Raw genomic sequence first — 26,946 nt, forward strand, 5'->3', positions numbered from 1 at the left:
CTGAAAATATTTTTTTTTCAATCCAAAAATTCCAAAAAATTGAGATTTTAAAGCACAACGTATTTATTGAAAGTTCAAAAAATTTCATCATAAGGCAGTAAGGCACATAAGTTCAAAAAGCTCAGTGATTGATTGGTGCAATTTTTCAAGTAACTTTTTTGCCTCAGTTTTTAATTGTGATTTTTCATCATTTTTTTTCTCTTTTCTTAATTTAAAAAAATTTTTCATGTTTAGGTAATAATTTTTTTTCATTATTTTTCAACAATTATTGGTGTTTTTTCATTTATTTTCATTTGTTCCCATTTTTTAAAATCATTTTTATGCATTTATTTTTTTTAAATTTCTAGTCTGAATGTGAAAATGAAATAGGTACATAAATAAAGTTTTACAAAACTAATCAACGAACGATTGATGGATCATTCGAGAGACATTTTCTTGATTTATGAAGAAATAAAACAGAAAGGATTAAAAAAGAAAACTTAACAATTTCAGTTTGAAAATCTATATTAATAGGTACAGTACGTAAAGTAATTAAAAATGATAACAATTAATTATACAACAGGCAGTTAAATTATATTTTAGGCATTTTTATCAGTAGAAAGATACTTTGAAAGGAATCCAATCACTCGTCAACTCAACGAAGATTTAAAAAAAATAATAATAATAAAATACGAAAGCAAGACTGAAACCAATTCAAAAAATATGACTAGCAACAACAATAACTACCTACGTTATGAAATAATTAAAATAATACACAGTATCAATGCATAAAATATAAAATCTAACGTAAAATTCTCTAATGAAGAAATAAAACTATAACACTCATGACTCAACACGAACTAACAATTCGAAGTTCACAAAATCGAAAACCTTTGTTGCTGCACAGCAGACAGATCAACCATCTTCAGTCACTTTTCAGACCATTGCCCTTGCAACTATTGCTGTTGATGTGGCTGCATCTGCCGCCTACCCTTGATAATCTCTACCAACAGATGAGGATTTCTATTCAGAATTTGTAAAATTTGGTCTCGCTGTTGCAAAGAGCTAGGCAAGCTCAACACTTGCAGCAGTTGTTGCAGAGCTTGACTACGACGTGGCAGCCTTTTTGGACCACTGTTCTCTGTCGGCAGAGTATCTGCACTCAGATTGGTTGAACCATCGTCAGTCATTTGTTGTTGCTTCTGCGATGATTCCTGAAGATCTGATGGACTGTTTAGTTGCTGGTTTTGCTGATTGTGGGATAGATGTAGTTGCTGCATTTTTCTTTGCTTGATGAACACCTCTATCAAATGAGGATACCCATACATTAGGCGAAAGATTTGGTCTTTTTGCTCAGAAGAGCTTGGTAAACTTAACGTTCGCGATAATTGTTGCAAAGCTGGACAGTGATGTGGCACCTGGTTTGATGATGGCAGTGATACATTGGGTGGCGTTTGATGAGATGTTGTTGAAGCGTCTTGGTTCATCAAACCAGTGTCTTTAGATCCGTCGTCAGTTATTTGTTGCTGCGAAGGTATCTGTCTCGTAGGATTTGATGAACCATGTGCTTCCTCTTTGCTAGGCCCATCAAGCAGCGCCTTCAGCTCAGGATTCGCCATCATTTCCTCGATGACTTTATCTGTGTCATCCGGATAGCGTATCAATAGCTGTAGCAGTTTATCGCTCGAGCTGACCTGTCGTGAGGGTGGTACTTGCCTATGGTTATTAAAAATGGCTCGAGGTGGTGACGTATTTGGTACAGAACTGCTTACTACAGTCGAGGTTTCTGAATTGGATGGTGTATCTGATCCGGTACCGGTATCGTTTGAGATCTGCGAATTAGAACTGGCCTTGAACGGCTCTCCATTGATCAATATAACCGATTTGGTATCATTTGAGATCCGCCGATACGTCGGCCACATACAAGCAACTACCAATTGGGGTTGATTGAAATGTTCGTATATTCGTTGTCTTATTTTCATCCTTATACTCAAACATGCGGGCACATCGCAGTTTGCATCCTGCAAATAGGTCATTATACGATGAATTACTCGAGCAACAGGAAAAGGGAGGAAGGTTGGTTCGAATTCGAAGTGGTAAAATTATCGAAAGTAAGTCATAAAAATATACTCACCTTACAAGACATGGCGTGGAAGTATCTCAAGGTTACAAGCTGTTTGCAGACTAAGCAATTTCTGCTCACTTTTAGCTTACAATCCTTCGTATGCTGGACAGCGTATTTTATGCGCAGGCAATTTGATAATCGACAATTTTCGTCTCGACATTGGCAAGCGTGCGTTAAAGAACAAATTAATCTCTCCATCGATTGTACTCTCACTTCCTGTAAAATACAAGTCGAACAATCAGTCAACAATCGTTCAAATTATGAGAGTTATGAAACAAAAAAAAAATCACTTTACGAAGAAAGCGATACGTACTCCAGGACTGGCTTGTATTTCTGAAGGTGATGTACCGTTATCAAAGTCCAAATCCACTTTAACCATGTTATGAGGATGTCCTTCTTTGGTGTAACAAGGAATGCAAAGGTCGAAATCCTAAACACCGGTAACAAAACAACAGGCAGAAATTTAATATCTGAGAAATAAGTTACAGGAGCTGAATTTCATTATTCGATTTTTCGTGTTGTTTGATCAGTTTTTGAAGATGCTGAGTTTAAATCTCAATTTGTTGTTTGAGTATGGCCCTTCAGCGACTCCCTCCCCCTCAAGATTTTGAAAAAAAAATTACGAAAATGTTATCCTACATGCCAATTTTTACTAGTTTAGAGCTACTGAATTCTAATACATACATATCTACCCCTCAGTGCTTTTAAAAATATATATTCGCACCGAGAAGGGTAACATGAGGACCATTTAAGACTAAAAAGTTCGATCAATTTTAGAACTCGCTGTCTCGAAATCATCCAATTGTTATTTTCTTATTGAAATTGGGCCAATACTTTTTTCTGTCCCCCCCCCTCCTCCTCCTCAATTCCCTCGATGATATTTGTGTCAACTCCTGAAAAGCTACTCGCCTTATAAATTCTACTTTCCACAGTTTTCACTGATAATCATTTTTCAAGTTCGTTCTCATTTTTTAAAAATTAAAATAATTCAACAAATGTTCATTGGACGGATATGTCTTTTACTCAAGGTATAGTGAAGCTAACAAATGTCTGAATTAGAAATCGGAAACTCCAGACTACATATACTATTAGCTACCTATTCGATATATTTCTAAAATCTAAAAATATTTTGTAAAAAATAAAGGAACTAAAAATTCTTTAAATAAATCAGTCTTATATGTTCTCACTCCTTTCTTTATGTCCATTTTTGAAAATTTGACAAACTAATATTCACAGCATACTTATTTATTAATATTATTAAATTCACTAGTATTTTTAGAAATAAGTAGTTCTTTCCAAGCAAATGCGAGGAAATTTTACGACTGGTTCATCTGGCTTTCGAAATTTCAGCATAAAAACTTCTATATTTTAAAACTAACACAGCCTAAATGTTATTTAAAAAATGAACAAATAGCAAATATTTTATAAAAGATAAGGCGACAAGCTTTTCAGAAGCGAAGACTGACGAAGATTTAGCTCTAGCGACTGGCAGCGCTGCAAATTTTTTTCGATGGCGGTTCAGCTGGCTGGAACCAGTAAAATATTGGTTAAAATAAGAACAGAAACGATCGAGGATAAGAAATACACCAGTCCACATTTAAATAACCGCTCGAATATCCACTTTTAATAGAATTTTAGCATCTTGGGAGCTGACAAGGGAACCTCTCGAGGTGCCCGCCTCCGATTTGAACGGGACCGCGATTTTTGGAAAGAGCATGTTCTAAAACTCCTAAATCCAAATCTTCAGCTGCCCAAGTTCATTTTTCGATTTTTGGCGAATTTTTGAAAATCCAAAATTGACTATTTTGGTGACTTATGCTTTTTTTAAAGAAGTACATACTTGATCAGTAAAAATGCTCAAAATAAGTTCTAAAACTGATATTAACCCCTCAAATCTAAATTTCGCCATTTCCAGCCATTCTGGAGCCTCCAGTGCGATTTTTCAATTTCTCCAGAATTTTCAATTTGCTCCAGAAGGCGTGAATATGAAGTTGGGGAGCTAAAAATCGAGTTGTGTGTTATACTCGACCTGTTTAACGAATTTATCTACATTTGAGCCGATTCCGGAGCGGACACCTGAAGAGTGGTTTTTTGACCAGCTTTTTTCATAATAAGAAATCAAAAAAAATCAAAATTTTACCGTTTGCGAGAAAATTTTCAAAATTTGCGCGAATCGCAGTATTTTGTCATGAACTAATCTCACGAGGGCGAATTTTGCCATTTCCAGCGATTCTGGAGTCTCCAGTGCGATTTTTCAATTTCTCCAGAATTTTCAATTTGCTCCAGAAGGCGTGAATATGAGGTTGGGCAGCTAAAAATCGAGTTGTGTGTTATACTAGACCTGTTTAACGAATTTATCCCCATTTGAGCCGATTCTGGAGCGGACACCTCAAGAGTGGGTTTTTGACCAGCTTTTTTCACAATAAAAATATCCAAAAATTAAAGGGAGGCCCAAGAAAGGCTGGAAATGGCGAAATTCGCTCTCGTATGGTTAATTAATGACAAAATACAACGATTCGCGCAAATTTCAAAAATTTTCTCACAAACGAGAAATTTTTGGTTTTTGGATATTTTTATTTTGAAAAAAGGCTGGTCAAAAAACCACTCTGGAGGTGTCCGATCCAGAATCGGCTCAATGTGGATAAATTCGTTAAACAGGTCGAGTATAACACACAACTCGATTTTTAGCTGCCCAACTTCATATTCACGCCTTCTGGAGCAAATTGAAAATTCTGGAGAAATTGAAAAATCGCACTGGAGACTCCAGAATGGCTGGAAACGGCGGAACTCGGCCTAAGGGGGTTTGTTGTGTTCAAAATACGGTGATTCGCGCAAATTTCAAAAAAATTTTCGCAAACGGGAAATTTTTGATTTTTGAATATTTTTATTTTGAAAAAAAGCTGGTCACAAAACCACTCTGGAGGTGTCCGATCCAGAATCGGCTCAATGTGGATAAATTCGTTAAACAGGTCGAGTATAACACACAACTCGATTTTTAGCTCCCCAACTTCATATTCACGCCTTCTGGAGCAAATTGAAAATTCTGGAGAAATTGAAAAATCGCACTGGAGGCTCCAGAATGGCTGGAAATGGCGAAATTTAGATTTGAGGGGTTAATATCAGTTTTAGAACTTATTTTGAGCATTTTTACTGATCAAGTATGTACTTTTTTTAAAAAAGCATAAATCACCAAAATAGTCAATTTTGGATTTTCAAAAATTCGCCAAAAATCGAAAAATGAACTTGGGCAGCTGAAAATTTGGATATAGGGGTTTTAGAACATGTTCTTTCCAAAAATCGCGGTCCCGTTCAAATCGGAGGCGGGCAGCTCAAGAGGTTCCCTTGTGAGACAAGTTATAAAATGAGAGTGATTAGGCCCACACAAAAATCAAAAATTTACCGAAGTTCATTTAAAAGAATAAAATGAGGTTCAGGAACGTGAAGAATTTTTTAGCTTACGAGCATAGTCATTTCCGATCATTTCATTAATCAGAACAGCGTCAATCTTAAAAACTACCTCGATACTTACGTCACACTCGGTACAATGGAATCTAGTTTTGGCGGTTTTTTCACAACTATCACAATTGTAAACGAAGTTATCTTGAATCCTGATATGTATTTCGAATAGCATCGCCATCGACGAGAATTTCGCTCGACGCAGTGTCGAAAATTCGTAACCTCTTAAACGAGACATCGTTAAGAAAGCATCACTTTTATCCATGAGATCGCAGGCGATTAATGGATCAGGATCTTTGATAGGCTGCTCGTAAAATAAAAACAATATCAGAAAAAAAAGCTCGATAGAATCAAATCAACGATATGTAAACGATAAAATATCGGATAGTGATCGTTACCGGTAAGTTGGCGATGGATTGAGCCGAATGCAATCGAACAACCAAGAACTTTTCTTTATTTTTTTTCATCCAGGCGAAAATTTTTGCTGATAAATCTTGCTCGAGTTGAGGCACACTTTTATTATTACTTTTCTTTTCAGCATCATCAACGTTAATATTACATTCTTGCAGCTGTTGAAATATATTAAACATGTATAAATATAAAATTTCACGTATTCATTAGCTCGATTAGTCGAGTTTTTCCATAAACTCACGTCATTTTCTGCAGATGAGGCGGTTTCCGCAGCTTCAGCCTGCTTTCTTTTTTCTTCTTCGAGCTGGTTCAACTCTTGGATACTTCGTTCTAACATGTCAGTCCAAATATCGTTTTCGAAATGCGGAAATTCAGCGGCAGAATGTAACCCATCGTTCATCGCTTGTTGGAAAATATTCTACGAAACGAAGACAACAATCAAAAAACATTGCTTCCCTGGCTATAACAGTTTTATTTTTCAGCAGACGTAAAATTAAGATATTCACTTGGTAATGTATCACTATCCTCTTTCTATGGAGTAAACCTATATCCAACATTTTACAATAATCGAATGGCAGTTTTCGATTAACGGGATTGCAATTGAAAATAAAATCTTCTCCTTCGTTAGGAGTACGATCCCGTAGATGAACCATCGTATACCTGTGAACAGAGACAAATGTTTGATCAAAGGCGAACTCGGGCGATCCAAATAAGTGAACGATAGTTCGACTTCGATTTATACACATCGACCTACCCTAACTGCTTCACATGATCCAAGTAGCCTAATAAAATTTCATGATAAACTCTCGTACAAAATTCTTTCGGTGTAAAGAAACGCACTGTGTCTATTAACTCGATGCATACACGTCTTTGATTCGGTTGCGGACATTCGGATCCGTATTCTTGAACGTGCATACCGAAAACACACACATCGACGCCGTCAATTTCTTGGAAAGCGAGTACGGTTTTTGCTTTGTACGGAAATTGTTGGGGGAATTTTCCAGTATCGACGAATCTGCAATAGGATTAACACACATATATTCGAAGCAATGAATATATACAACTTTGGAGGAACTGTACAGCTAGACATATGTAAACTTACAGACTCTTCATGCCAGGTTTCACTTCGGTTAATTTTTCTGAGCATGATACTACACGAATTGTTACTTTTCCAGTTTCGACTTTTTTCTTTTTAAGGTAGCAGTTGACTTGAGCTTCGATACGATTGGATAACACAGTAGTCGGCAATTGTTTAGCACAAAATTTATTCTCCTTTCTTCGCTTTTTATTCTTTCTCAAACAATTGATACAAACGAATCTACACGAAAATCCAACGATTCGAAATTATTAGAAATATTAGATGATTCGTTTTCATTAAATTAGGTCTGCTTGAGGTACTCACTCTGAACCCAGTATCTTATCTACATGCAAAACGCATATTCGATGTAATTTTATGCCACAATCTATGCACTCGACGAAAGGCTCCATTACACGGCGATTATTTATCATTTGTACGAACTGATCCTTTTTCACCACCCTGCAAAGGCACAATAAACTCGTATCAAAACGCAGCTCCCGATTAATCAGTTCGAAAATACAACTAAATACTTACGTTGGAGGCTGAGAAGGATCATCAGCTACGGTTACAGTATCTTCGGATATTTCTTTGAAACATTTAACACAATAAGCACACCTGAACATGGAGAAAAAGTTTCATTGTAAGTTCGTAAAGATGTAAAATGAAATATTGGACGTAAGGATAACTCACTTGTTTCGATAATTGAAATATTTCGCGTTTCTCGTTATCGTACATAGTTGTTTACCGAAGCAGAGTAGCGTTTTTGGACCGAGGGTGTACTTTTGACCGCAACAATACCCCAATTTTCGCATAATTGGGTCGATATCGCGTTCGAAAAGTTCGGTTAACTGTTTCACGAAACATAGAATTAAAAAATGCCTCAAAAAATGGAACGTAATTTCCACAGAGTTGAGTTTCAAGTTACCTTGGTGCTACATTTATAAGTTCCGGATGATCTTCTGTTAGATTTCCAAGGTTGATTAAACACCAATTGCATATCGTCGACGAAATCCCACGGATCAAAATATAGGCCATTGTCAAGCTTGCTTTTAATGGTAGAAAAATCCATCGGCCGTTTGAAAATATCTAAGTAAAAGGGTAGATTCGACTTTACCGGATCAACTGGTCCTCGAAAAGGTGCTGATTCTTCTACTTGATATAATTTTTGCAGCAGTGGTGAGAAACATTTTTGAAGTTCATCCGGGTTGAAAACTATAATCGCAAAAGATACCTACGTTAAACGAGACGACAAAATCGTTTGTAAAATTCAGTCGAAACTGAACGTTGACAATCTTACATCGTTTTTCTTTCATTTCGGTGGATAACGATGTGTTTTGAACTGATTGCGGTGTGATGGTAGGTTTCGGGTTCGAGTTATTTTTCAAAAAATCCGGTGAAGAGGTACGTTCATCTTGCAGTTCTATGAATTCATCTGCGATTGAAAATAGTGATTAATTGAACGTATATTTTGTTCCCTGGAATTGAAGGAATCCTATGAAAACTTGACAACGTACTTTCGAATTCTTTCGGTTCCATTTTGCTTGCCGGACCTTTAGGGATTTTGTTCGACCGATCAACGCTGTCGTTACTCTAGCTTTGGTTGGTTCTTCGGAATTCTGAGGTAATTCGAAACCTACCTATTTGAATAATACCGAAATTAATTAACTTAACATCGACTCGATGCATTAAATAAACAAAATACGCTCTACTTACTCGTAAGTCATATCTTTATGGAATATAATCAATAAATAAACAATGAAATGAAACCGAGTCAAAGGTCAAAGCACTGTTGATTCAAATCAAAACAAAGGCTCAAAGGACTATAAAGGCCAAAGGGAAATTCACTTTTGTAACAAACTCTCCCTGATGAAAATCAGGGCAGCCAAAGTAAGAAAATGATAGATTCTCATTCAAAATCCTATCTTTTGTTTTCAGAGCTATTTGAAAATTTCATTTCATTTTCTACGTATAAAAAATTGAAAACTTGCTGAAATTTGTAACGATTTAGTATTCAAACAAATTGAGTTCAAGTACCAAACCATTTTCACTAATTGGTGTTTCTTGAATATAAATGAAAGTCTATTGAGAAAGTTGAATATTGCCAAAAATCCAAACATCAACACCAGAGCAGAATGATTTGGTAACGGAGTTTTTAAAACATCTTTAGACCTAGATAGCTTGACTTCGTTCACGTCTGAAAGCGTTGCTTCGGGCAATTCCTAATTTCACACTTTCACCGGTTACGTTTCCATACAAGTAAAACTTACATTCAAAAAATTTAATAAAATAAAATAAATGAATACATTTTAATACGTAGTAAAATTAATTACTATAATAGGATATCGTTCTAGAATGAATAAAAATACATAAATACTTAAAAAAAAATATATGAACGATGCGTTGCACATGCACAATAATTCTTGAACAACGTCCTTCTTATCTAGATAAAGAGATAAACTCGATAATAATAGTAAATAAGGCTACTTTTTCTCTTTCAAATATCTTAATTATTTCGTCACGATCAAGGACAGGAGAAAAAATAAATAATTTGATGGATATCTTTCGATTGACGATCGTCAGACAGAAAGAAAAGGGGTAGATAGATACCATAGTATGCAAATTAACTAAATTGGCTAAATACATGATTTCCACACTGATATTTTGAAAGTTAAATCTTATAAGATACGAACGAACTAGTGGAGGAGAGAAACTCCAAGATACCAGTTCCACAGGAAAGAAGAAAAAAATTGGTCAATAACGAATAAAATACCATTCGTACGTAGTCAAAATTAATACTATAAAATAATTCGCAGTGTTTAGATGAAGAGTACGTCGAGTGAACTCAATTAGGATGAGAAAGTCCAGAAGAATAGATATAAGAATAATAATAGTAATTATAAGAATACACGAATGTGCAGAAAGAACGGGTGGCAGCAGTCACAGAAGAGATCGATTCAGCGGAAAACTCCTGATTCGCATCATCCATCGATTGCTGCTGATCTTGCTGTACATCCAACCGCTGTTGTTCGGGCTGTTGCTGTTGCGAATGGTTATCAGCATTTTCGGAATCTGTTTCGCTATTCGCTTCTTTGGATATTTCATTATTCGAAACAGTGCCTGAAAAATTCATCGCAAATTAGCCACCGTTATTGGTTCAATGTAGTTTTCAAATCATTTGATCGAGTTTCCTGCCATCCATGCGATGAATTTTTGATTACTTACTGGCTGCTGAAGGATGAGGCGAGGCAGATAATGAAATTTTACTCATTTCTTCGACTGGTGCGGACATGGCGCTTGAGCACTGTAGAGCTACTCCTTGAGGAAGCTGTTGTGACTTTAACTGTTTCTGCTGCTGCATTTGTTGCTGTAATTGTTGTTCTTTTCGTTTCTGGCGTCTCTCATCTGTTCGTGAATACGAAAAAAATACACAATGTTTCGTTAGAGATGTATTTAATTCAGAAAATTGTAATTTTGGAAATTTTCTCATTTACCCAATTCTTTGTGTATTCTGTAATACTTCTCCGCCAGCAAATGGTAATACTCGGACTACAAAAATGAAATTTTGTTGATATTATACCGTTTTACTTCAAAGAGAATTTAAAAAAAATACGTTACTAAGTTGCGCATACTTTGGAATTCGCTGCTTCGTAAATATCTTGTTCGACTTTTCTCGCATACGATTCTAAATTCCGCATAACACGCTCATCGATAAGTAAATTCGACTTTGAGTGATTGAACTTGTTACTTGAAGAATTTTGCACTTGGTCAGGTGCACTAGAGCCACCATTACCGGATTCGCCTGCTGCTTGCTGGGAGCTCGTAGGAAAGATCGCTTGTACTCTGTATCAGTAGAAAATTTGTATGCATTAATGGGTGATCTTATTTCATGATCTACAGCGATTGTCTTTCATAAGTTTATGAACTTACAGTTTTTTTACCAAATGTTCCCTTAGTTCATTTTTAATGAGTTTATGCCATTCTTTGGTAATAACGTTTCGAGGGGTGTCGTTTGTTATGGAACTTGCAGACGAAGACTCAGATTCAGATGGTTCATCAGATTTATTCAATTGAGCTTCATCGTGTTGTATTCGGAGCTGTGGTTTTTCTTGCTTCGTTTCTTGTTCAATATTTGAACATGTGGGCACTGTGTTGTCGGGAAGACAAACCTCAATCGCACCATTCAGTTGTTGTTGACAAGCCGTTTCTTGATGAACCTACGCAAAATAAATCAGTCGATTAATTTGAACACTCGAGTGAAGTGTTTACCAGCTGTCGACGTAAGCTTTTTTCACAAAACAAACCTGCGAATGCATTTGTACAGAATTAGAAGCTGATTGAACTGAAACTCCAAGTCCCAGATTCACTAATACGTCGCTGCTCGGTGACAGAGGTGTTGAAATGAGCGGCGCACCCAATGCGGAAGCACCTGTTTGTGGCCCTACAGGAAGCTCTTGTGAATTCTTTTTCAGTTGCTGCGATCGTTTCTGGCGTCTCTCGTCTGTTCGTGGATATGCAAAAAAAATACACGATGTTTCGTCAAGAGATATCGTTGATTGGAAAATGAAAATGGTAATTTTTGAATTTCTTCCTCTCACTTACCCAATTCTTTTTGTATTTTGTAATACTTCTCCGCAAGCAAATGGTAGTACTCGTACTGCGAAAATGAAATTAAATCGATATTATTTTCAATACTTCGAAGAGAATATTTAAAATAACAATAGTAGTCGTTTTACTTGGGAATTAGCTACTTCGTAAACATGACATTCGACTTCTTTCGCGTAGGATTCCAACTTGAGCATAACACGGTCGTAATCGTTGTTTGGGAAATTTTGCGCTTCACCAGATCCTCCTGCAGCTTGATTGTCGTTTACAGGGAGCATCGCTTTAGCTCTGAATAACCAAGAGTTGGTAAAATCATCAATACAGAACGCATTTACTTCTGATGTTATTCTACATTATCTACATATTTATCGTAACTACTCTTTTAAAGTTTATGAACTTACATCTTCTTCGCCAAGTGTTCCCTGACCTCGGTAGTGACGAATATGTGCCAATATTTAGAGCCTTTTTTCTGATCACTGGCCTTCTTCGAGTCATTTGGTTTCGATTCGTCTGCGACGTTGCTTTGCTGCGAAGATCCTTCGACTACCGCTGCCGGAACGCTAATCGTCGGCTGATTTTGAACGGTCAATGGTATAAAAGGATTGGGTTTGGATACTGTTGGTGCTGGAGTTCCGAATCCAACGTTAATTTTAGTTGGTGGCGCAACTGGCGGATTTTGTGGCTGAACCGTGGATGGTATAAGTGGATTGAGTTTGGATACTGTTGGTGCAGGAGTTCCGAATCCAACGCTAATGTCTGAAACAAATCGCCCCGATAAATATATTCACTCCGCAAATAGAATCATTTTTTATTCGAAGTGATACTTACTCGGTTGCTGATTTAATGGTACATTATTAACTTGCGGCGGTTGTTGTTGTTGTTGTTGTTGTTGGAATTCCGCAAGAGATACGAGCGATGGCTGAACGGGTCCACTCAATCCTGAATTCGGACGATAGCTGAACGGCGGTGGATTTGGAGCAGCCATCGAGGTCGGCATGTAACCCATTCCATACGGCGGCATCATCATACCCATACCAGGATAAGGTGTTCTGAATTCACTGGGCATCGTGTGAATGGGTTGCTGGAACCATGGTGCCGAAACAGGATTATAACCCAAACCAGTTCTTCTCATATCACTGTACATCGGCACATAGTACGGCTGCCACGTAGGAATCGAACCCATACCGACGTAACCGCCACCTATTGGCTGACCAGTTGACTGATACCATTGCGGCGGGACATAACTGGGACCCAGGCCACTTGGCGGTACCGTGAAATCTACGCCTGCGTTAACTTTTCCCATATCACTAACCGTAGGCTGGCTGGTTTGTTGCTGCGACGGTGTCATTGGTGGACTGCAACGAGGGTCTACTCCGGGTGCCATACACCGTTGAGAGCTTTGAGGTTGCTGCGACGACGCTGACGTCGACTGTCCCGACGAACTTGACCCGTCCAGTGGCAGCTGAATACCCAGGCCGGCGAAAGCTCTTCTCAAATCGCTGTCCGTCGGCGGCGGTTTAGGTGCCGTCTTCTGGACCAACGGTTGCGCATCTGGCGGACTTGCTGCCTGCCCGGTTGATGTAAAGAATGCATCTAGATGAGGAATTCAACGCGTTAGGATAATCAGACTAGTTAGATCTAGTAGTCCGGCATATGACAATAGGGGTAATTGCACCCCCTCCACTGGGACAACTTTTTTCATTTTAAAGCCAACTTTCCCAAAAAAAAGTTGGCCTTACTTACAAAATGGCGGCCATTCTGATTGACAGGTCAGCCGAAATCGCAGATTTTGCGTTTCAACACAGGACTTGCACGAAATTTTTGAAACCTTACAAAGGTAGATCGAAAGATCATGCAAAAATTCATCACTTGTCAAAAATTTCAAGTGCTAAAGTGCGTTTTTCGGTTTTTGGTGAATTTTTAAAAATCCCATTTTGGCCAAAAATGAGAGAAAAAATCGAAATTTTACCAAATTGACCAAGAAAGCTGAAATTTGGGATATACTCTATTTTCGACATGCCAAATCGATTGGAAACGGTTTCAACCCGTTTTGAGCAGTTCTGGAGCCTCCAGCAGATTTTTGAAACTCGAAATTCCCACAAAATTCCATCAAATTGGAGTTGTAAAGCTGAAATTTATTCTAAAAACTAATTTCAATACGCTACGAAGTACTGCAGGTAAATTTCAAGTCGTTTTGGAGCCTCCAGCGGCTTTTTGAAAATTCCTGAAGCCTCCAGCATATTTTTGAAACTTTTAATTTGTAAAAAAATTTTATCAAGTAGAGATTTAAAGCAGAAATTTACTCTACACTGAGCCTCCAGTAGATTTTTGAAACTTGAAATTCCCGCAACATTAATTTATCAAATGGAGTTGGCAAGATGAAATTTACTTCGCAGACTAGATGGTGGTTTTAAATGGTTTTGAATCTTCCTGCTACTTTTTAGGAAATTGCAATTTTCCAAAAAAACGCCATACAACCTTTCAAAAAGGCGCTGGAGGCTACAAAACGACTTGAAATCCACTAGCAGTCAACTTCGTAGCGTATTGAAACTAGTTTGCAGAATGAATTTCGACTCTCCATCTCAGTTTAATGACATTTTGGGGAAATTTCAAGTCTCGTAAATCTACTGGAGGCTCCAGTAATTATCAAAAAAGCCGCTGGAGGCTCTAAAATGACTTGAACACACCTGAAGTCGTCTTCAGAGGGGGTTAAAATTGGAATGTGGAATAAATTTCACCTTTCCATCTCCATCTGATGAAATTTTGTGAAAATTTAAAGTTTCAAAAACCTGCTGGAGGCTCCAAAACGACTTGAAATCCACCAGCAGTCAACTTCGTAGCGCATTGAAATTGGTTGCAGAATGAATTTCGACTTTCCATCTCAGTTTGATGAAATTTTGGGGAAATTTCAATTTTCATAAATCTACTGGAGACTCCAGTAATTTTCAAAACAGCCGCAGGAGGCTCTGAAATGACTTGAACCCACCTGAAGTCGTCTTCAGAGGGGGTTAAAATTGGAGTGTGGAGTAAATTTCAGCTTTCCATCTCCATTTGATGAAATTTTGTAAAAATTAAGTTTCAAAAATATGCTAGAGGTTTCAGGAATTTTCAAAAAGTCACTGGAGGCTCCAAAACGACTTGAAATTCACCTGCAGTACTTCGTAGCGTATTGAAATTAGTTTTTACAATAAATTTTAGCTTTACAACTCCAATTTGATGGAATTTTGTGGGAATTTCGAGTTTCAAAAATCTGCTGGAGGCTCCAGAACTGCTCAAAACTGGTTGAAACCGTTTCCAATCGATTTGGCATGTCGAAAATAGGGTAAATCCCAAATTTCAGCTTTCTTGGTCAATTTGGTAAAATTTTGATTTTTTCTCTCATTTTTGGCCAAAATGGGATTTTTAAAAATTCACCAAAAATCGAAAAACTCACTTTAGCACTTGAAATTTTGACACGTGATAAATTTTTGCATGATCTTTCGACATACCTTTGTAAGGTTTGAAATATTTCGTGCAAGTCCTGTGTTGAAACGCAAAATCTGCGATTTCGGCTGACCTGTCAATCAAAATGGCCGCCATTTTGTAAGTAAGGTCAACTTTTTTTTGGTAAAGTTTGCTTTAAAATGTTCCCCAGAATGTCCCCTTTAAGAAAAAAGTTGTCCCTGGGGATCTGCGGGGGGGGGGTGCAATTACTCCTATTGTCATATGCCGGACTATAGATTCAAATAAAGACGGTCACGCTTACTTTTATTTCGCGATTTGTCGACTTGCTTCAAAGGAAGACAAACTGGGCAATCCGGACGCTGGCACTTTTTCCAATGTGAGATTATCTGCTTGGAAGATGAACAATGCGCAATTTCACACTGTTTACCGGCCGTACAACAGGCCATGTGTTTTAATACGTTTTTCATCGTTTTGCAATGAGGTAATGCGCACTGAAACGTAACAAGTTGGCTTGTTAATCATTTATTCAAATCACATTATTTAAATAAGAAATACGACATTGAAATTCATTTTTGGAGAATTTTTGAAAATCATACATAACAAAAATAACGAGAAAACACGCCAGATAGATCGATCGAATCTCAAAAAAAAAAAAAACACAGTAAAACTGACCTGTCTTCCTTCTTCGGCAGCTATCGCTTCTCTTTTTTGGCATTGGTGAGCATGCAACAGAAGCACCAGTTGTTGCTGAATCAGTCTCCTCTTCTCAGGATCAGGTTTTCTAGCCGCCGGAACTTGATCGCTGACACTACCGTCAGTTTCTGTAACGAATCGCGATATAATGAATAAATTATACTCGATCACGTTAAAGCACAGTGATACTTACTCTGTTGCGACTCTTCTTGTTGTTTTTGCTTTGAGAGCGCCACCAACATCTGAGGATGCTTATCGAAAAACTGAAGTGCAGTGTCTTGCTGCGGCGAAGTAGAGCTCTGTGAGCGTAAAGTCTCCAACGTCATCTGCATGATACTGGCTAGACGAGTGTCCGACGCCGACGACGCCGTATATGCACTACTGCTCGGTATAGGCATCTCTGGCGTACTCACGTCAGGCGGTGGTTGTCGCGTTTCCTGTACGATATAATATTTACATTAAATAAAAACAACCGGAGGTGTGGATAATTAAACTACATTCCGAGCAACCACGATACGTACTTCAGAATTGGTTTGTTTCTCGTCCTCACTCGACGATGTACGATTATCATCATCGATCGAATTAGAACTGGCTGGAGTCTGGATCGCAGACACAATATCGTCAAAATCCGAGCCTGTAGACTGATCCATTTTCACGAGGATTACTTACGTAAGTATTTACGTCTCACGAAATGCAAATGTTGAAATCCTAAACAAAGGCCAGAAAACAATGAGACGCAATTTAAAAATAGATCGCGTACCTAATCGTAAATGGTAACACATATTTTGTACAGTTCATTCTAGTATATTCGAAAGTACTTACTCTACAGTCAGCTATCTTCGCTTCAACACAATATCATTCGAACTTGATTTCTACGAATAAAATTGACGATTAGTTGCACACAAATTCGCTAAAATTTGCAGCAAACTCAGAATTTTTCAAAGGGTGAGGGTGATGGGGATGATAAGAATTCGGAGATCAGTGTGACCAGTGAGAAAAAACTGAATTCTCTTGCAACAATCGGACCGGTTTATGATGGGTGCAGTTACCTGACGAGCCATCTAGTGGCCAATACAAAAACTTGACGACCTTTGGAGTTTGAATTTTTTAATTTTTTTTTTTGCGTGCACCAACTTGCACCAAGCTGTCCAAGCTTGCAAATTTTTTTTATTTTCAAGAATCCGCGCAGAAAAGGACTCTTGTCGTACACTCTCTTTCATGTAAATTTTAGCTTCCCTTGCGAAAACAAAAAAATTTGAAAATTCAGATTCAGAATTTCAGAATGATTTTAAAATTTTTTTTTCATCAAATCAAATAGATTAATTATTAATCAGGGATGTAAAGCTAGCCGAAAGCTAAAAGCTGAACTGCTGAAGGTCGACGATTTTTGGAAATTTTTGAAACCCGAACCCGAAGGCTGAAAGCCTTGCCAAAGCCGTATTTTTCAGCTTTCTTTGAGACAATTATTTTCATTGCATTTATTCCTCCAGTGATTTGGTCAAGTTTCGGTTTTAGTCATTTCATTTTTCAATTATTATACTTTTAATTTTTTTCCTTTTTTCAACTTTTTCGTTTTTGTTTTTTTTTTGTTGTGGTTGTGAGTTAATTTAGGTTTCTACTAAATTTTCTTCACTTGAAATGAATTTGAAAGGCTAAAAGCCGACAGCTGAAAGTTGAAAGCCAAAAGTCCCGCATTTTTGGGAATTAAAAGCTAGACATCAAAAGGCTTTATGAATTTGAAAAGCACAAAGCTAAAGCTAAAGCTGAAATTTTATACATTTTTTACTTATAGAAGCTAAAAGCTACAGTCAAAAGTTTTATCTTTCACACTTTCGGCCTTGCCATCCTTGTTATGAATGTATTACTCAATTATACATGAAAAATAATTTTTACCTACGGCTACATAATTCTTTCTTTTGCACCATCAATGGAATTTGGATCATTTTGAAAGTTTGAACAGGAGTACATGGCGAGGAGGAAGGGGGAAGCGAGGCCAAAAGCTTTCGAAAATTTATAATTCAAGAAATGAAATAGATACCTGGCATTAATTTTTGATAAGGAAGAAATTTGATTTTGCTGGCTTTGAAACGTTGACATTCTTCAAACTTAGACTCTTAGTTTTCAAAAAAATATATGTAAGTATAATATATTTTGGAGACAGAAAAAAAATTAGCTCGAGGGAAGCGATATCGGGTCAAATCGGTCGTTGCACCCTCCTAAGGTTCCCTTGAGCCCTCAAAATAGGGCCATTTTTGAAAAAATCGTGGTTTTTGTCAATTTTGGGTTTAATAACCCCGCCTTGAGTTTCTCCTGTTTCTCAACCTATCTTGATACGTTGAATATTGAATTCAAATTTCAAGGCCATTTTTAGCCAAATTTTAAGTAATTGTAAAAAATGATGGCTATTGCGGTAGGCCCAACTTTGGATAAAAAGGTCGGGGGTCAAAAATTTTGATATTTCTCGACGTTTTGAGCTCAAACTAGACGATTCCCGGTGTGTCAGTTTTTATATATAGGTATATCATGTTTACATTAAGTATATAGAAGTTTCACCAAAACTTGAATTTTCAACTTTTTCAATCCGGAGACGTTCTAGTGAATGAAACAGGTTGAAACTTGGGAAATAGGGTTCTTTTGGGTGCTAGAGTTTACCTCTGGAGTGAGGAGGGTCAAAGTTGAAAATTACAGAAAGGTCATTTTTTTGGAGGGACATAATATGACCCCAAATTGATGAAAAGAGTCCAAAATCATACCATTGATCAGTACTTTTATAGTGATCAACATATCCAAATTTCAGCTTCCTAGGTAGTCCCCACCCCGTTTAAGGTGGGAAAAACCACATTTGACCCCATTTTTTGACCCCCCCCCCCCTCACAACTAAAATTGATCTAGAAGGTCCAAATTTTCAGAATACAATGGGAGGGTGCCCCATGAGTGATTATTACAGGTTTCAACCTTCCAACCCTATTTGACCTCCCTCCAGGGTCAACAAGTGGATTTTTGGTCTATATTACATGTTTTTCAATTTTTCAGACAGCCTACAGCCTCTACAAATTGACCTAGAGGGTCCAAATTCTCACAGTACAATGGAAGGATGTACCCGAAGTGCCTTTTGCATGTTTCGACCTTCCAACCCCATTTTTACAGAAAGGTCATTTTTTTGGAGGGGCATAATATGACCCCAAATTGATAAAAAGGGTCCAAAATCATACCATTGATCATACCTTTATTGTGATCAACATATCCAAATTTCAGCTTCCTAGGTAATCCCCACCCCGTTTAAGGTGGGAAAAACCACATTTGACCCCATTTTTTGACCCCCCCCCCCCCTCACAACTAAAATTGATCTAGAAGGTCCAAATTTTCAGAATACAATGGGAGGGTGCCCCATGATTGCAGGTTTCGACCTTCTAACCCTATTTGACCTCTCTCCAGGGTCAAAAGTGGATTTATTTGCTATTTTACATGTTTTTCAATTTTTCAGACAGCCTTGTAGCCCCTCCAATTTGACCTAGAGGGTCCAAATTTTCACAGTACATTGGGAGGGTGTATCCGAAATGTCTTTTGCAGGTTTCAACTCTCGTCGCCTTTTAAACGTAACAATTTTGCTGAGCTTTCAACTATAGGCTACCTATTTTAATAAAAAAGTTGATTTTGCTGCAGTTCTAACATTTTGTCTATCGACTTGCCCAAACTGTGCTAGTCGATCGAAGGACAATCTCCGAGTTTTTTTGTTCTGTAGTCCTAATTACTGGATATTAATTAATTTTAAAATTGTACCAGCTCATTTGCTTTTCTCGATCATTTTTGTTACATTTTTTGAAAATTTGGTGCCAAAAAATACATTTTTGAATGTGTCGACTCGAAATCTGGCATAAATCCTTAGAAACTCGAATTAGGTCTACAGATAACGATTCCCAATATCTGCCCAAAATGGATGATCAATTTCTCGTTCATTAGATGACGGTTTAATTTTATATGTATGTTTTCTCACCTTAATTCACGTGTAGTCCAGAATAAAAATTGAAAGAGGGAGAAGTTTTTCTAGCAGGTACTCAGGGTACTCTGCATAATGTACATAGGTATCTTATAGCAAAGTGCACACGCTCTAGATACATTCGTTCACCTCTCCCTCGCCCTCCAATTAGCCTTGTATTTTCCTACGTAGATATCCTAAGCAACTACACTGTCGATCATGCAACCAAAGGTTTTAAATAAAAGGTACGAGACAGACAGAGAGAAGCCTCGACATTATTTTTTTTACTTTTAGGTACATTTATTTATTTATTATTATTTATTTACATACTTATTTATAATAGCACTTACCCAATAAATTATGAATAAGTGTATTATACTGTAATAACATCATAATATTATTATTTGGTATAAAACGACGTATAAAATGAACTCATATTTGATTAATTTGAAACAAAAATTTGTACAATATTTATTACCCAAAACGGGAAGCTTTCGATGGTAGTTGAGTTGGCTGCCTACGTACCAAGCGGATTTGCGGGCTAACCGACCGAAGTTAAGATTGCATCTAAATGCGATGAAGAAAATTCTGAAAATTCAACGGGTTAGGATTATCAGACTAGGTTGGATTTAGAGTCATATGGAGGCTGCGACACTTACACTGTACACCCGCGCTCTGGCTACTTTCAAAGGAACACAAACTAGGCATTCCGGACGCACGCAATGTTTCCAATGTGAGATTATCTGCTTGGAAGATGAACAGTGCGCAATTTGACACTGTTTACCGGCCGTACAAGTGGGCATGTGTTTTAATATGTTTTTCATCGTTTTGCAATGTGGTAATTGGCACTGAAACTATAGTAATTCATTTTTGAATACATATTATTGATATAGGTACCGTAAGTATTTATAATTATCTAGCTTATAGCATGTTTTCATGAAAATAGCATTCAAAAACGAATTTTTCTCTAAATTACTTTTTAACACTAATAAGTAGATAGATGGATAGCAGGGATCATTTTTGAATTTCTCAAATTACGTATTGAATAAAAATCAACCAAAAATATTGAAAAAGTACGCCTTGGAATAAAACAGCAAAAATAATAAGAAAACAGTGAAAACGTACGCCAAATTAATTCATTTCACTCGGAAATAAAAACAGAAAGAAAGAGTAAATACTGACTTGTTCTCGGTTCTCGGCAGCTCGGTTATCTATCTTCTGACATTGGTGAGCATGCAATAGTAACACGAGTTGTTGCTGAATCAGTCTCCTCTTCTCAGGATCAGATGCTGTGGCCGGCCTTGGCAAAGCAGGCTCAGGAGGATAAGATACGATATTATGAAAATTCGGAAGCCCCGAACCCAACAGTAATTTGGGCATTTGAGAGAATTGAGCTGCCTGCGCGCCTATCGGACTTGCTGCATGACCGGCCGATGTTGAGGGCGCATCTAGGTGAGGTGAAGAAAATTCAACGGGTTAGAATTATCAGACTATGATTGAGTCTAGAGTCAGATGGAGGCGGAGATACTTACAACTGTTATTTTGCAAATCGTTGATTTGCCTCACAGGAAGACAAACAGGACAATCTGGATTCTGGCATGTTTTCCAATGTGAAATTAACTGCTTGGAAGAAGCACAGTCCGCAGTTGGGCATTGATTACCATCCCAACACTTACCAATGTGATTCCATATGACTCTCATCATTATGCATTGTGGTATCATGCACTGAAACGTGACAAGTTCGCTCGTTAGTCATTAGATTGAAATTTCATCATTTAAAAAAAATATATTGAGACGAAATCAATCGAAAAACTTGGGAGGATAAACAGAAAGAAATACTGACCGGAGCGACGTATTCTCCTTCTTCGGCAGCTTGACGTTCTCTTTTCTGACATTGGCCAGCATGCAACAGCCTAACGAGTTGATTCTGAATCAATATCAAGTTCTCAGGATTAGGTGCTGAGTCCGGCACTTGTTGAGTAGGCTGAGCAGGACCAGACATATGAACATCCTGCTCTGCAGTTGGCTGAGGAAAATTAGCTATATGAAGATGCGAAAACTCCGAACCTAACTGATCCATTTTATGGAAATCTCTTTCGTATTTGTGTCTCACAAAATGCAAACGTTGAAATCCTAAGGCCTAAGCAATGGTTAAAAAAAAAAAACAATGAGACGCAATTTAAAAAAGTGATCACGTAATCGTCACATACATATGTATAATGTACTATTACACAGTTCATCAAACTTGTGGAAACCAGCCTGAAGAATGAGTATATACATATAAGTATATTCAAAAATGGGTACTTACTCTACAGTCAGGTGTCTTCGTTTAAACGCAATATCTTTCAAACTCGAGTTCGATGAATAAAATGCACGAAGCACGATTTTATATTCCCACAGTAGGTCGTAAAATTCATTCCCTAATATTTACTTTACATATCTCTGAAAGGTAAATATAAAGCCCGAACATAGCCCGAACGCTAAGTAAATAGATAGGGGATGATCATATGATTTGATTTGGAATTCGGAAATCAGTGCAACCAGAGAAAGAAAACTAAATTCTCTTGGAACAATCGGACCAGTTTGGAAGCCTAACGAGCAAGTTTGAATTTTTTTTTTTTTTTTTTGAAGCATGCAAAAATTTTATATTTTAATAATCCGCACAAAAAATCACTCTCATTGGCCATCTTTCACCCTCCTATACCATAAAAATTTTATTTTAACTATGCAAAAACAAAGGCCATGACCACCCATAGGCATATATAGGGGAGTGAAATGGCTCCCGAGAGCTTCTGACTTCTGAGTTGATATTTATTTGCATGAATGCTGAAAGGTGGATACCGTCAAGAACTTGTGTGTGAAAAGTTTCAGAATTCAGGCCCCCTAGCCCCTCCCTTTTTTGAGCAAAGGAACCTCCACCTTTCTGAAATGACAATAAAAAAATTTATCATCCCCATCCATGTGAACCGATTTCTCCAATTTTCCACTTTCCAGTATGTTGTACAGGAAGTCAGGTACACTCATAAGAGGTATTACCATACAAATTTTCACTCCCTCCTCATATTTGAATACCTAGAAAAAATTTAAAATCAAAAATCAAAATTCCACAACTTTTTTTTGCTCAATTTGTAGCTCAAGAAAAGGCTGTTTCTGAGGGAATGGAGTACTCAGGTGAAAATCTGACGCCGGGAATGAATTCGCCGTTGCAAGAAACCCCCATAGCCCAAATTTCAGTTCGATTGGCGACAAAAAGGTTTTTTTCCCAAAAAAATGTATGAACGTACCCCTTGGCTTTTTTTGGAATTTTTTGAATTTCAAAAAAATCGTGTAAATGGTCGTTTTTGACTAATTCGAGGTCGCCGAGTCCGAATCTGGCGTCCATTTGAGTCGTGGGACGCTGCTTCAGTGAGAAATTGCGACAATTTCGCCGAATACGGTTCCGATCGCAAAACTAGCGTCATTTTTGGAATCAGCGTTTTCCAATTAGTCAGAAAACGTCATTAATAATGCAAAATTTGACAACTTTTTTCCAGCTCATTTTGAGTCCAAAAAATGACAAATATTCAGTAGAATGGAGCGCTCTGGTGGCAATCTGACGCCGGAAATGAATTCGCCGTTGCAAGAAACCCCTATAGCCCAAATTTCAACTCGATTGGCGACAAAAAGTTTTTTTTCCAAAAAAAAATGCATGAACGTACCCCTTTGGATTTTTTGGATTTTCAAAAAAATCGAGTAAAGGGTCGTTTTCGACTAATTTGAGCAAGCCGAGTGCAAATCTGGCGTCCATTTGAGTCGTGGGATGCTGCTTCAGTGAGAAATTGCGACTATTTCGCTGAATACGAGTTCGATAAAAAAATGAACGTCATTTTTGGATTCAGCGTGCTCAAATTAGTCAGTAAACGTCATTAAAAATGCAAAATTTGACAACTTTTTTCCAGCCTATTTTGAGACCAAAAAAATGGCAAATTTTGAGTAGATGAAAGCGTCGTAGCGACAATCTGACACCGGAAATGAATTCGCCGTCCCAAAAAACCCCATAGCTCAAATTTCAGTTCGATTCGCTACAAAAAGTTTTTTTCCCAAAAAAAATGTATGAACGTACCCCTCTGCATTTTTTGAATTTTTTTGATTTTCAAAAAAATCGTGTAAATGGTCGTTTTTGACTAATTCGAGGTCGCCGAATACGAGTTCGATTGATAAAGTTAGCGTCATTTTTGGAATCAGCGTGCTCCAATTGGTCAGAAAACGTCATTAAAATTGCAAAATGTGACAATTTTTATCCAGCTCATTTTGAGTTTAAAAAATGGCAAACTTTCAGCAGAAGGAAGCGTCATCGGGACAATTTGACACCGGAAATGAATTCGCCGTCCCAAAAAAACCCCTTAACTAGATTTTCACCTCGATTGGCGACAAAAAGTTTTTTTCCCAAAAAAATGTATGAACGTACCCCTTGGCTTTTTTTGGAATTTTTTGAATTTCAAAAAAATCGTGTAAATGGTCGTTTTTGACTAATTCGAGGTCGCCGAGTCCGAATCTGGCGTCCATTTGAGTCGTGGGACGCTGCTTCAGTGAGAAATTGCGACAATTTCGCCGAATACGGTTCCGATCGCAAAACTAGCGTCATTTTTGGAATCAGCGTTTTCCAATTAGTCAGAAAACGTCATTAATAATGCAAAATTTGACAACTTTTTTCCAGCTCATTTTGAGTCCAAAAAATGACAAATATTCAGTAGAATGGAGCGCTCTGGTGGCAATCTGACGCCGGAAATGAATTCGCCGTTGCAAGAAACCCCTATAGCCCAAATTTCAACTCGATTGGCGACAAAAAGTTTTTTTTCCAAAAAAAAATGCATGAACGTACCCCTTTGGATTTTTTGGATTTTCAAAAAAATCGAGTAAAGGGTCGTTTTCGACTAATTTGAGCAAGCCGAGTGCAAATCTGGTGTCCATTTTTATCGCAAGCGTTGTCTTCAACCAGAAATTGCAAATATTTTACCAAATACGATTCGGATCGCAAAACAAACTTCATATTTGGATTCAGCGTGTTCAAGTTGGTCAGAAAACGCGATTAAAAATACAAAATTTGACAACTTTTTTCAATCTCATTTTGAATCCACAAAATGGCAAATTTCCAGTAGAATTAAAATTAAGAAAGCGTCTTGGCGATAATCTGACACCGGCAATGAATTCGCCTTCCCAAAAAACCCCTCGAACCAGATTTTCATCTCGATTGGCGACAAAGAGGTTTCTTGCCCAAAAAAATGTATGAACGTACCCCTTTGGATTTTTTGGATTTTTTTGGTTTTCAAAAAAATCGAGTAAAGGGTCGTTTTCGACTAATTCGAGCAAGCCGAGTTCGAATCTGGTGTCCATTTTTGTCGAGAGACACTGCTTCAGTGAGAAATTACGAATATTTCGCCGAATACGAGTTCGATCGATAAAATTAGCATCATTTTTGGAATCAGCGTGCTCCAATTGGTCAGAAAACGTCATTAATAATAATGCAACATTTGACAACTTTTTTCCAGCTCATTTTGAGTCCAAAAAATGGCAAATTTTCAGTACAAGCAAGCGCTCTAGTGAAAATCAGACCCCGGAAATGAATTCGTCGTCCAAAAAAACCCCTCGAACCAGATTATCAGCTCAATTGGTGACAAAAAGTTTTTTTCCTCAAAAAAATGTATGAACCTAACCCCTTTGCATTTTTTGGATTTTTTTGAATTTCAAAAAAATCGAGTAAAGGGTCGTTTTTAAATAATTTGAGGTCGCTGAGTCTGAATCTGGCATCCATTTGAGTCGTGGGATGCTGCTTCAGTGAGAAATTGCGACTATTTCGCTGAATACGAGTTCGATAAAAAAATGAACGTCATTTTTGGATTCAGCGTGCTCAAATTAGTCAGTAAACGTCATTAAAAATGCAAAATTTGACAACTTTTTTCCAGCCTATTTTGAGACCAAAAAAATGGCAAATTTTGAGTAGATGAAAGCGTCGTAGCGACAATCTGACACCGGAAATGAATTCGCCGTCCCAAAAAACCCCATAGCTCAAATTTCAGTTCGATTCGCTACAAAAAGTTTTTTTCCCAAAAAAAATGTATGAACGTACCCCTCTGCATTTTTTGAATTTTTTTGATTTTCAAAAAAATCGTGTAAATGGTCGTTTTTGACTAATTCGAGGTCGCCGAATACGAGTTCGATTGATAAAGTTAGCGTCATTTTTGGAATCAGCGTGCTCCAATTGGTCAGAAAACGTCATTAAAATTGCAAAATGTGACAACTTTTTTCCAGCCTATTTTGAGACCAAAAAAATGGCAAATTTTGAGTAGATGAAAGCGTCGTAGCGACAATCTGACACCGGAAATGAATTCGCCGTCCCAAAAAACCCCATAGCTCAAATTTCAGTTCGATTCGCTACAAAAAGTTTTTTTCCCAAAAAAAATGTATGAACGTACCCCTCTGCATTTTTTGAATTTTTTTGATTTTCAAAAAAATCGTGTAAATGGTCGTTTTTGACTAATTCGAGGTCGCCGAATACGAGTTCGATTGATAAAGTTAGCGTCATTTTTGGAATCAGCGTGCTCCAATTGGTCAGAAAACGTCATTAAAATTGCAAAATGTGACAATTTTTATCCAGCTCATTTTGAGTTTAAAAAATGGCAAACTTTCAGCAGAAGGAAGCGTCATCGGGACAATTTGACACCGGAAATGAATTCGCCGTCCCAAAAAAACCCCTTAACTAGATTTTCACCTCGATTGGCGACAAAAAGTTTTTTTGCCCAAAAAAATGTATGAACTAACCCCTTTGCATTTTTTTGGATTTTTTTTGAATTTCAAAAAAATCGTGTAAATGGTCGTTTTTGACTAATTCGAGGTCGCCGAGTCCGAATCTGGCGTCCATTTGAGTCGTGGGAGGCTGCTTCAGTGAGAAATTGCGACTATTTCGCTGAATACGAGTCCGATCGCAAAACTAGCGTCATTTTTGGAATCAGCGTGCTCCAATTAGTCAGAAAACGTCATTATAATAATGCAAAATTTGACAACTTTTTTCCAGCTCATTCTGAGTCCAAAAAATGACAAATATTCAGTAGAATGGAGCGCTCTGGTGGCAAGCTGACGCCGGAAATGAATTCGCCGTTGCAAGAAACCCCCATAGCCCAAATTTCAGCTCGATTGGCGACAAAA

General features: G+C 37.5%; 3 protein-coding genes across 5 annotated transcripts; all 3 read right to left on the minus strand.

Annotated features, from left to right (window-relative positions):
* Window positions 1-486: 486 nt before the first annotated feature.
* LOC135842970 (histone lysine acetyltransferase CREBBP-like) lies at window positions 487-9,176 on the minus strand. The gene is made up of 16 exons (XM_065360670.1): window positions 8,763-9,176; window positions 8,564-8,686; window positions 8,347-8,481; window positions 7,975-8,261; window positions 7,740-7,897; window positions 7,584-7,664; window positions 7,374-7,508; window positions 7,074-7,289; window positions 6,726-6,986; window positions 6,478-6,631; window positions 6,213-6,389; window positions 5,959-6,129; window positions 5,634-5,864; window positions 2,418-2,534; window positions 2,114-2,320; window positions 487-2,000 (listed from the first exon to the last, which is right to left on the minus strand). Exons 2-16 carry the CDS (start codon window positions 8,583-8,585, stop codon window positions 936-938), a joined length of 3,417 nt encoding a protein of 1,138 aa, XP_065216742.1. The 5' UTR covers window positions 8,586-8,686; window positions 8,763-9,176; the 3' UTR covers window positions 487-935.
* Window positions 9,177-9,312: 136 nt separating this feature from the next.
* Window positions 9,313-16,790, minus strand: LOC135842971 (histone acetyltransferase p300-like). 2 transcript variants are annotated; one of them, XM_065360671.1, is made up of 15 exons: window positions 16,611-16,782; window positions 16,310-16,496; window positions 15,982-16,225; window positions 15,768-15,916; window positions 15,397-15,586; window positions 12,480-13,244; window positions 12,053-12,407; window positions 11,783-11,939; window positions 11,649-11,703; window positions 11,351-11,547; window positions 10,977-11,263; window positions 10,679-10,889; window positions 10,541-10,595; window positions 10,272-10,451; window positions 9,313-10,166 (listed from the first exon to the last, which is right to left on the minus strand). In XM_065360671.1, exons 2-15 carry the CDS (start codon window positions 16,436-16,438, stop codon window positions 9,892-9,894), a joined length of 3,249 nt encoding a protein of 1,082 aa, XP_065216743.1. In that variant the 5' UTR covers window positions 16,439-16,496; window positions 16,611-16,782; the 3' UTR covers window positions 9,313-9,891. The 2 variants fall into 2 exon arrangements, with proteins under 2 accessions (XP_065216743.1, XP_065216744.1); XM_065360672.1 differs by lacking the exons at window positions 10,541-10,595; window positions 10,679-10,889; window positions 10,977-11,263; window positions 11,351-11,547 and having other exon boundaries at window positions 16,611-16,790.
* Window positions 16,791-20,021: 3,231 nt separating this feature from the next.
* On the minus strand, window positions 20,022-22,231 carry LOC135842980 (protein cbp-1-like). 2 transcript variants are annotated; one of them, XM_065360685.1, is made up of 6 exons: window positions 22,073-22,231; window positions 21,608-21,904; window positions 21,297-21,489; window positions 20,947-21,212; window positions 20,424-20,618; window positions 20,022-20,352 (listed from the first exon to the last, which is right to left on the minus strand). In XM_065360685.1, exons 2-6 carry the CDS (start codon window positions 21,842-21,844, stop codon window positions 20,332-20,334), a joined length of 912 nt encoding a protein of 303 aa, XP_065216757.1. In that variant the 5' UTR covers window positions 21,845-21,904; window positions 22,073-22,231; the 3' UTR covers window positions 20,022-20,331. The 2 variants fall into 2 exon arrangements, with proteins under 2 accessions (XP_065216757.1, XP_065216758.1); XM_065360686.1 differs by having other exon boundaries at window positions 21,608-21,897; window positions 22,073-22,230.
* Window positions 22,232-26,946: the final 4,715 nt, after the last annotated feature.

Source organism: Planococcus citri, chromosome 4 (assembly GCF_950023065.1).
Source record: "Planococcus citri chromosome 4, ihPlaCitr1.1, whole genome shotgun sequence".
NCBI classification, from domain to species: domain Eukaryota; kingdom Metazoa; phylum Arthropoda; class Insecta; order Hemiptera; family Pseudococcidae; genus Planococcus; species Planococcus citri.